The sequence below is a fragment of the Mastigoproctus giganteus genome, chromosome 5 (assembly GCF_048544385.1).
Source record: "Mastigoproctus giganteus isolate SK-2022 chromosome 5, ASM4854438v1, whole genome shotgun sequence".
NCBI classification, from domain to species: domain Eukaryota; kingdom Metazoa; phylum Arthropoda; class Arachnida; order Uropygi; family Thelyphonidae; genus Mastigoproctus; species Mastigoproctus giganteus.
In genome coordinates, this window is record NC_143579.1 from 93,426,753 (window position 1) to 93,438,253 (window position 11,501).

General features: G+C 37.5%; 1 protein-coding gene across 1 annotated transcript in view; it reads left to right on the plus strand.

Moving 5' to 3' along the window:
* LOC150085567 (DC-STAMP domain-containing protein 2-like) overlaps positions 1-10,861 on the plus strand; it is a 74,230-nt gene extending 63,369 nt beyond the window's left edge. The window contains exon 8 of the mRNA XM_090374605.1: positions 10,453-10,861. Within this exon, the coding sequence (XP_090230731.1) occupies positions 10,453-10,861 (409 nt within the window). The remainder of the gene's footprint in view (positions 1-10,452) is intronic.
* The last annotated feature ends 640 nt before the right edge of the window (positions 10,862-11,501 follow it).

The following is an 11,501-nucleotide window of genomic DNA, read 5'->3' on the forward strand; positions in this document are numbered from 1 at the left end:
TATTATTATTATTATTATTATTATTAGCCATATGGTGCAAGGAAGCATGAGGCTTATGCTGCACCAGCCAAAAAAAAATTCCCAAGTTACCCAGAGAGAGAGAGAGAGAGAGAGAGAGAGAGAAGCAGAAAGGAATCACCAAGAAAGAGAAGAATGATGATATCCAGCTCAGGACCCTGGGTGTGCCAAGCCCATACTCACGATGTGAGCCCCTGGGGGTAGGATTGACTGGGTTGATTGTAGTATTCTCCTGTTAACCACCATAGTGGTCTTGTGGTACCAGATAACAGCCGCGTAGGTAATCATTGGAACAAAAGTGGTCTTTATAATACAGCGACAGGACGCGTTTTTTGAGGCCCCAGTCGCGGCGCGTGATCCTTGTAATCATGGCAGAGTATTTCCTTATTTTGCTCCTGACTTGTTTGAAGTGGGGTTGGAATGAAAGATTTGTGTTTAAAACGACACCAAGGTATTTCATTTTAGTGGCAAATTTGATTGTGGTGCCATTTATTTTTATTTGAGGCGGTCTTCTGACGTTGAGGGTTCCTTTCAGTAGGATTGATGTGGTTTTTTATCTGATGATATTTGGAGGAAGCTGTCCTCTGCCTACTTCTGCAGGATTTTTGGGACGTTTTTTGCTTGGTCCTCCAACTGAGCTCTGGACTGTGCAGTAACTGTAAGGATTAGGTCGTCGGCGAAGACCTGTGAGTGCACTTCGCCCAGGTTAATGTGCTAGAATTCATCATAGACTATGTTCCAACAGTACACACAGGATGCCCGCAGGGGGGGTCTAGGACAGACCCCCTGCTGGCATCCTGTGTGTACTGTTCTAGTGATTCGGTGGTACGGCGCCACAAATTCTATATCTCGTTGGGAGAGGTAAGTTTTAATGTTCTTATATAAGTTGGCTGGGATTTTCGCTTGTTCAAGTCTGCCCAGGACGCTCGACCACCAGAGGAAGTCGAGCACCCCAGCAAAATCCACTGCTAAGGCAAGGAAGTATTTTTTCTGACATTCCTCAACAGCAACCAGAAGATTCCTCATGGCATCCACAGTTGATAGTCCGGGCCTGAAGCCAAACTGATTGGGTGATTTCAGATTGGCAGCAGAGTAGTGGTACTGAATTCGCTTGTGTAGTAGTCGCTCCAGTAGCTTGCTGAAGACCGTGAGGAGGGAAATACGCCAATATGAGTTCAGTAGCTGTGGGTCCTGAAAGAGGGGCAGATTATGAGCAGTCTGGGAGGAGTTTTTGAGATACATTAAAAACATTGTGTGGTAGCTGAAAGAGGGGCAGATTATGTAGCTGAAAGAGGTGCAGATTATGTAGCTGAAAGAGGTGCAGATTATGTAGCTGAAAGGGAAAGATTATGTAGCTGAAAGGGAAAGATTATGATCACTGTCTTCCACATGATAGTGATTACTTATTTTACTTCATTCCCATATAGTGACTAACCATGTAATCCATCGTATTATTGTTTTTGAAGATTTTAGGCTTCTGCGGAAGATTTAAATTTACAAAACAGTTCTGCAGAAGATCTAGATTTTGAAAAAAGGTTATGCGGCCAAAAAAATTTCGAAAAGCGCTGGCTCATAACACCTGTAGCATGCACTTATATTTCACTGTTCAGCAAAACAACTTTCCCATTCCCGAAAACATGCGGATCTACTACTGCTGTTGCATAACTGTCCTGTCTCATTTTCTACGTAGCCTCCAGTTCAGTCTCCATAGATGTAATATTGAATTTCTCTTTATGGGTATACTGTACTGTAAATAAATAAAATAATAATGCAATTGCATATTTATTAGTTAATGGAATAAAGACACTGTTATGATTGGTTCCAGAAAATTCCACTTAAAACGGGGACCAAATTTTCGTAATGTTTATTATTTAAATAAATGAAACTAGGCATAATATTTTAAGAGTTTAAGATTCTATATCTATATAATATCGGTGTAGATACACCATAGACATCTCTTAAAGAAAAACTACGGTAGTAGTGTGAATGACATAATTTCATTTGTATCTCATATCGTGCTCATTCTTCACAACGAGTTGCCCATATATTGCACTACCTCGAATAAGTAACGATTCACTAATAGAGAAGATTGTTGTACTTATTCTCGGTGGGCACCCACCCAGACAGCACCGTTTCAAAGCTAGTTGGCTTTTCATCTGTGGGTTAGTGAAGCGTTACTTATTCGAGATAGTGCAATACATGGTAACTCGTTGTGAAGGATGGAGAAACGTTGCCTATTCAGAGGATTTGTGAGTGATTTAGTTCAGTCAGTGCGTGGGAGTAACTGTTCCTCTCTTCTTTCGACTGCATTTCTTCCTCTTCCTCTCCTACTATCACTTTCCTATAACTTTTTGCTTTCCTAAGTCTATTAGGTATAGTATGTGGATAACAGAGTATCTTATCCCATACCATTTTGCAAGCGGTGCCCACCGAGAATAAGTAACAATAGTCTTCTCTAAGTGAAATATTTATTCGAGGTAGTGTAATACATGAATTACATGTATTACACTACACATTATTCGAGGTAGTGTAATACATGTGAAGGATGAGCACAATATGAGATACAGATGAAATGATGCCTTTCATACTACTACCGTAGTTTTTATTTAAGAGTTGTCTATGGTCTTTCTACACCGATATTATATAGTAATGTTTAGTAAAAAAATGGATGAAGGAACTGAAAAACGAGAAAATTATTTTATTATAATATGTTGCACAATATAAAGTTAAGTAAAGTTTATTGAAGTTACACTATTTTTCAGTTGTACGAATAAAGAATGAATTCGGAGTTCGTGTTTTTTTTTGCTGTATTTTTTCAGATAAAATTGTGTTGTAGCATTTAGTTATGTCTTTAACTTCGCGCTTAACTTTCGTTGCACGATCATGAAGAAGATCATTCTGACAAAAAATATTCAAGTGCTTAGTCAATTTTCTCAAGGGAAAAACTTTAATTCTTTAATTTTCAAATCCTCGTAACTGCGGGGACTTAGATACTGAATGTACTAGGATACCGGGGACCCTCTGTACAACTAATGTATTGAAATGTTACTATTTCATTCTAAACTGAATAAAGATTGGCTACTTGTGGAACTCTACTAAACCCCGTCATAAGGCTTGAACCACTGTGGGACAAAGGGTCCGAAACCACCGTTCGTCACACAGTGACGAAGCTTAAACCGACTGAATACAGTTTCAGTTACTGGGAACTGAATACCGTATTAAGTTTCCAGGACCCTTCATCATTCAGTGGTTTAGGCCTAATGAGAAGATCCAGTAGAATTCCGAAAATAGCCGACCTGTATTAAATTTGGTTGAAGTGGTAACTTTTCAATAAATAACTTATACAAAATTTTCTTATGGTATAACAGTGTTTATAGACAATCATTGCAAAAAAGCAACGAATATACCCTTTCGTGCCATTGCAGCAAAACTGCGACATTCAGGATCAACAGCGACTGACATTAGCACATGGAAATATCATTTTTTTAGAGTGATATTTCCACAACTCTTTCCAAAACTAGAACAAGGGAGTTCTAGTTTTGGAGAGAGTTATAGCATATGAAAATTGCCCAGTTTGCGGATAATGCAGAAGCATAACATTGAAGAATATATTTTTGGAACTACTTTCTATTAATTTTACTATTACTTCTTACCATTATTATTATTATTAGCCATATGGTGCGCGGAAGCCTGAGGCTTATGCTGTACCAGCCAAAAAAAAAAAAAAAATTCCCGAATTACCCTGAGGAGAGAGAGAGAGAGAGAGAGAGAGAGAGAGAGAGAGAGAGAGAGAGAGAGAGAGAGAAGAATGATGATATCCAGCTCAGGATCCTGGGTGTGTCAAGCTCATACTCACCAGATGTGATCCCTTGGGATCTAATTCCCCCTTCTTGCGGATCCTAAGGGTATTAGGACTTTTTAAATATTAATTTTATTTGGATATCATGACTTCGTCTCTTTCCACTTCAGCTACTATGGGTTGTATTTCTTCTTGCTCTTCCTCCTCTGGTTTCGTAGTATGCTGTTCCTCCTCTGGTTCCATATTGGCCATATTCTTTGTTCTTTGTAGTTCATCGCTCACATCCTGCTTGATATTTTCCAAGATGGCAGGAGCTATTAGGTTCTTCGTGACGATGGTTCTTCTTTGGTCTGCTAATCGCTGTTCGGTGACCTGAATATCCGGGAATCGTTCCAACCACTTGGTATGTAGTCGCGACCTGCACATTGCATATCGGTCTCTAGCCTGGTTATTTCATAGTATGCTCGCATGATGTACGTATTCATTTCTATGCTCCATTTCATGCGTTGGCGTTTTCTTCCTTCCTGGGTGGCCACTAGCGCAGTTGCGCAGGAAGCACTTCCAGTTGGTGGGGCTGGATGGTCTTGCCCTTCTCTTGTGGTAGCCATACGGTGGACAGCGCCACTTGCTCCACTGTCTTGCTCTGGGACTGTCTCCAACTTTTCGAACCGACCCCTCTGCCTAAGGCCTGAACGCGAGCGACTTTATCCTGCGCCACACTCGATGCAGTATGATTAATATTTCTCTACGACTTCATCCATCTATGGAGGTGGACTTGTTTCGCTTCGGCTTACGTCCAGTGTTTATTATTATTATTATCATCTGCTTATTCAACTTAGGCTCACCCTCTGAACAGCCAGTGGGCTAAGTGGGTGTACAAATATATATATACAAATATATATATATATATATATATATATATATATATATATATATACAGTGAAACTTCCCTTTAACGAACAGCCGTGGGGAACGAAAATGTTTCCGTTATAGAGAAGTGTCCGCTAACAAGAAGTCTGAGGGGGGGAAAGAAAGAAAAATCGTTAAACGTTTAATGTAAAATTAAATTAAAATATATACAGATTTTGAACAATATTTTGTAAATAATATACATACGATTGTGCTCTGCATATTATGACTTTATCTTAAGAAAATACATACAGTGATCACTTATTTTCTTCTGCACCTTCTTCAGGCTGATAATTTTGTTTTCAACATTTGTTTGGATTGAAGAAACCATCGAAAGTCCTTCAGTATCTTCTTCAGCAGCGAAAAACATTTTTAAAATTGATTTGTATGAGCGCTTCTTCTATTTTCATCGGTGGTTCGTCGTTATATGTTCTTTGACAGAATGACCTCCTTCCATTTCTTCATCCTCATGAGGAACTTCTTGAAAAATATCGATGATAATGTCGTTGATATCTAGAGCACCATCTTCTGTAGTGAGGTTCGAGTCTATATCTTTGTAGCTTGTAGATGAAGTATCGTACATTATCAATAGATGTTGAAGTTCTTGTTCTTCTTGGTGATCCACATTGCTGTTCACAACTTCAATTTTTGCGTTTGAGAAGCCAGACTTTACAAAACAGTTCACGACAGTTTGTTTTCTAATTGCGTTTACTGAAGAGGAAATCCATTGAATCGCATCTAGGATGCTGATTTTCTTTGCAAGGTCACTCGCACATGTCACATCGTTCATGTTTGCAATGAGATGTCTTAAAACGCGTTTTGTGTAATGAAGTTTAAATTTTTTTATTATCCCTTGATCCAAGGGCTGACACTCTGCAGAAGTGTTTGGTGGCAGAAAAACGATTTGAATGTTGGACAATTCAATGTGCGGGTGAGATGCAGCATTATCCATGAAAAGAATAATTTTTCTGTTTTGACGAATCATGTTTTGGTTAAAGTGACTTATCCATTCGCTCATGATATCTCGTGTCATCCACGCTTTTTTATTAGACTTCCAGTCAACATCCAAAAGATTCAACTTTATGCCCTTGAAACAACGAGGATTTTGTGGTTTTCCTATAACAAGAAGTTGTTCAAAGGTTCCCAGCATATTTGTACACAATAGTACAGTTGGTTTTTTTTTTTTTTTTTTTTAGGAGCATTAGCAACTAAGGCCATATTGCTCCGGGATATGCGGTGGTCATTCCTTGACCTTTCCGCATCCTCCGTATTTGGTGGTGACGGGCTCGAACCCCGGTCTAATCAAGAAGCGTGTGCTGCGCACTGCTGCTCCTTCCCACCTGGTTACGGAGGCGCCTTCAATAGTACAGTCAAGCGTACCTTAGAAATTTTTCCGCCCTGGCACTTTTCGTTTTTTAGACTCACTGTTTTTTCAGGAAGAGCTTTAAAAAACAACCCTGTTTCGTTACAGTTGTAAATACCCTTAGCTTCAAAATCACGACATAAATCTTCCAATTTGACGGTCCACTCTGTTACAACCCCAGTATCAACAGATCCACCTTCACCACTTACGGTTTTCCAAGAAATTTTATTCCGAGTTTTGAACTTGTCTAGCCATCCCACGGAAGCTTTGAACTCATTTACTCCGATAGATTTCGCAACCTCCAAAGCCTTTTCCCTAATAATAGGCCCATTAATGGAAATTTTTTTAGCACGTTCGCTACAAAACCACTCATACATAACATTGTCAATTTGAAGTCCAACAGTTTTCGGGAATGATTTTTGAACCTGATCATTTCCGTGTTGCCAAAATTGTTTGAGCAGTTCATTTTTTTTTTCTTTAGGATGTCGCTTACCTGAGTCTTCCCGATTTTGAATTTTGTAGCAAGATTACGAACACTATTTTTTTGCCGATCATACGCATTAATGAGTTCGACTTTATCTCTTAAAGTTAAATGTTTACGAGAAGACATTGTGCACTTCACACGACACTGAACAAAACTGAAACAGAAAAGACGAAAGGCCGACCATATTCACCCCCCCTGCACTCACCGAATTCATCAGAAGTTTTACACGTGTCTTAAAATTCTTGAAAAAGGGTTTAGAACCGCGACTTAAACCTTGATAAAATTCAGAGAATCGGAAATAGAAAATAAACACACGGTTGAGGCAATACGTGGAAGAAAAGTTCCTAGAAAAAGGGCCGTGAGCTCGCTCGCTGTCCGTAGTGGGGAGATCAAATTAAATGCTAATCTAAACGAAACAGTGCAGATTGCCTGTCCGCGTCCGTTACAGAGAATGTCCGCTAGACAGAAGCTGCAAACACGTTAAAACCAATAGAGGTGAGTTGGGGAATTTGAAAATGTCCGTTGTAGAGAGATGTCCGTTAACGAGAGGTGTCCGTTAGGAGAAGTTTCACTGTATATACGCATACAATTTTATACAAATTTTCGATATTTAAAATGATGACATTGTTTAGAAAATTTACTTAATAATAGTTAACGATTAACTTTAAAAAAATAAGATTGATATTAAATTAATATTGTTATTATATATGCAGGTTGTCCTACATGTCATTTCTTCTTGTAATTGTAATTACAATTTGCTTTTCTTTTACAATATATTTTTACATTAAATTATTTACATGCTATACATTTCTGATATAAATAATGCTCAGATTTTATTGTAGTTCTGGTGATTTGGTCCAGATTTCGTCCATAATTTGGCTTCTGTATGTTCTATTTTCTCCAAACTTATTTGGATCTGTGGAGGTGGTGACGTTGAAATGTTCGATCATGTTACACGGGAACATTCCTTTTAAGGAGTCCAGGGTAGTGAGCTTCATCCTAAGTGGGCGTTTCCCGCTCTGGTGGTTTCTATTGCTTGCTTTTGGAAGTGAGATAATATCCTCTATCGATGGGGCATCAATCTGACGGGTTAGCAGCTTAGAGAATGTGGACAGATTTTTTTTTTTTTTTTTGAGAACAGTGAGATTCTAGGGGATCATGCCTAGATTGACTAGAGAATAGATTTCGAGATGGTGAACGGGTTCCCTCCCAGACGGTTCGGCCACTCAGAATCTAGTATTCCATCGTCAGGAATCTGTTACGCAGAGAGGAAGGTGCTGAGGACCAGATTTCATATGCATATAAAGGCACAGGAATGAGACACCTATCAGTGTATTGACAAATCAAATTAATGTTGTGGCAGCATACAAGCTCCCGTACTAAACAGGAAACAAGAAATGGCTCGGTTAAATCTCCTATGTACAAATATAACATCAACAAGAGCGGTGTCATCGTCAGTTATGACCTTCGTTATTTCGTCACCTTCTACTTCTATTTCGTCACCTTCTACTTCTATTTCGTCACCTTCTACGTACTGTATCATCTTATCGCTTTCGTTATAGTTTACTTAGATAGTATGAATCAGAGCTGTAATACTCAATACGTTCTACGTTGATATTAATATTTGTAAAATAATAAGAGGAGTTTACCTCAATATAGTACGTAGAACACTTCCGTATGATACTCTCCAGAAATTAAAACGAAAACTTACAATTTAACACAATTCAACACACAATAATTAAAAACCAATTCAACACAATTAAAAATCAATTTAACGCAATTAAAAATTAAAAAGAGTCTAACGAAAATATTCAAAACGATTTTCCTTCTTGAAGCTGACAACGGTTTTCGACCGTATGTCGTGATCACAGGAATGAAAATTACCGAATAGGGTTGAACCTGAAACTTAAATAGTGATTATTTGCCTTCGCGCATGCGCGTAAAGGTCCATGCATCGGAGATCAAATATGGCCGCCGAACATTAACACAATTCTCGTGTAATTTAATTTCTACGGTTTCTGCAATTAATAGTCGCGTATAATCACCCTTAGCCACATTTTCATCCTTAGCCACACATGTATACATGTATAGCATTATAAAACTCTTTAGACAGGTAATACAATTTGGGATTAAGAACTACGATACATTATTTAATAATCTTAAAGACTGTAGACTTGGCGACAATGACAATTTATTCTCACTAGATGTTACCTCGTTATATACGAATGTAAACGTTGAATACACATTAATTATTAGTTAGGACATGTTAAATAAAAACTCGATACCGATTAATTATACGAAGCTACCTATTAAGGAAATTTTTCACTTAATTAAACTGTTAGTTGAGGCCAACTATATCACCTTTCGAGACAAGGTGTACAAACAAATTTTTGGATTGCCAATGGGTTTGAGCCTGAGCGGCTTAATGTCAGAGATCTATCTCTCAACGATTGAGCATATGCATTTGATACCTTTTCGACCCTGTATCACATATTATGGGAGGTATTTAGACGATGTTCTAGTTATTAATGATAGTAGTACTATCCAAGATCCTTTACATTCGTTTAATAATATTCATTCTAGACTCAAATTTACATTGCAAAGGGAGGATACGGATACAAAGTCATTAAACTTTCTAAATTTCACGCTTACTCGGGACTCGAAAAAAATCCAATTTAGCATCTATTGAAAACCTACAAACACCGGTATGCTTCTACATTATAATAGCTATCACCCGTTCACCTACAAAAGATCGATTATCTTTAATCAATTTCTAAATGCCTATAGATATTCAACGACGGAATCTGCTTTGGGCTCAGAAATACAAATATTAACTAGCAGGTTCTTAAACAGGGGTTATCCCCTTGCCACAGTAAACCGAATTAGGGTACAGGCTAAGGATAGGATACAAAATACTACACCAACCAACAATAGTAATATCAAAAAATACTTTATTTCTGTCCCATATGCTGAACAGTGGCACAAACAGCTTAATATATTCTTTAAAGATACCGAATTTAAAAGTGTGGCCAGGCCAATACGGAAATTACAAACTATATTGAACAATCGCTCTTTTCTTTCCGGGTTCGCAACACAAATTAATTATCTGGTATACAACATTTCTTGCGGTGATTGCGACTCGTCTTACCAAGGTTCGACATTTTCTCTGAATATTCGTGTAAATCAACATGAAGCCTCAGTTCGTGCTTCTCGTTCAGCAGCGTCAGAATTAGCCTTTCATGCCATTAACGAAAAACATACTTTTTTATTTAACGAGGCCAAAATACTTAACGTTCAACGTATTATACGCGACTATTAATTGCAGAAACCGTAGAAATTAAATTACACGAGAATTCTGTTAATGTTCGGCGGCCATATTTTATCTCCGATGTGTGGACCTTTACACGCATGCGCGAAGAGAAATAATCACTATTTAAGTTTCAGGTTCAACCCTATTCGGTAATTGTCATTCCTGTGATCACGACATACGGTCGAAAAGCGTTGTCAGCTTCAGGAAGGAAAATCGTTTTGAATATTTTCGTTAGATTCTTTTAATTGCGTTAATTTGATTTTTAATTGTGTTAAATTGATTTGAATTGTGTTAATTTGATTTTTAATTGTGTTAAATTGATTTGAATTGTGTTAAATTTGTTTTTAATTATTTACTTTTTACTCTAATGTAAGTTTTCCATTTTTTCGTTTTAATTTCTGGAGAGTATCATACGGAAGTGTTCCACGTACTATATTGAGGTAAACTCCTCTTATTATTTTACAAAGTTATAGTTTTCTGTGCATCGTAATAAAATGTCACAATTTAAGCTTTTAAAAGAAAGTGCGGTTATAACTGCACTAAATTTCTGTTATTGAATTTACTTTCAGAGCGGTGCTGTATCGGAAACGTTATCTGATTAGTGATCACTTTGACAATATCTACATCTCCAGTCTAGTTGAGGATATAGACTGCAAGCGGAAAGAGATGGAAAGGGAAATTATTCTACCGCTTTCGTTTCGTGAAAAGAGGAAGTATGTGCACACGTTTTCACCTTGGATGGGACGCACAGAACGACGGAGACTGATGACTGCACTTATGATGTTGCTCATCAGTGGGTGTCAGATGGCCTTTTATATGTTTCTCGATTACTCCCTATACTGGTTGTTGACATTACTTCGATACCATGGAGCCGTCAAGACTAGTACACAAGGTAAATTTTGTGTCATCATGGTAAGTTCTCAAGCATGCGGAAACTTAATGCTGTTCGTTATAAGTGATTGCCGTTGTATTACGTGACAGAATAAATTTCAGTATTAAAAAAAAAAAAAAAAAAAAAATATATATATATATATATATATATATATATATATATATATATATATATATATACAGTATATATATATATATGGTCACGTTAAATAAAAAAAACCATTTTTACTATTTCCACTCATCTGTTAAATTCCAGTTTTATAAACAATCTCTCCGTTTCTCTTTCATTAGCACAAAAAGCATGTTTCTAATTGAGTTAGAAAAGTACACCACGTGGATGTACTGCTACGTTTTACCAAGTGAATATTGTATTAGGGGGCGATTTTTTTCATCACACGATTTCTTTGCTTTGCAGTTTCGAAAGCTTCAAATTTTTCTGTGAACAACACTACTACTCTGTAGAGAAAGGTTTGGAGAGTTGGTTTGTAATATTGAATACTGCAGACGTCCTAGAGTTCTTGGATGATATTGTTGATAACAGAGTGGTTTCTAAGATACCCTGAGATGTATAGCAAAAGACTGGCATGGGCTCCAATGTCACTTTATTTAAACTCTGGATATTAAAACTCTCGATGTAAACTAATATCTGTGAGACAACCCCTCATTATCTCAAAGACAGTGTTTCACAAGAATCCGCGAACCATTCTTGCGCTTGATAATATTTTTC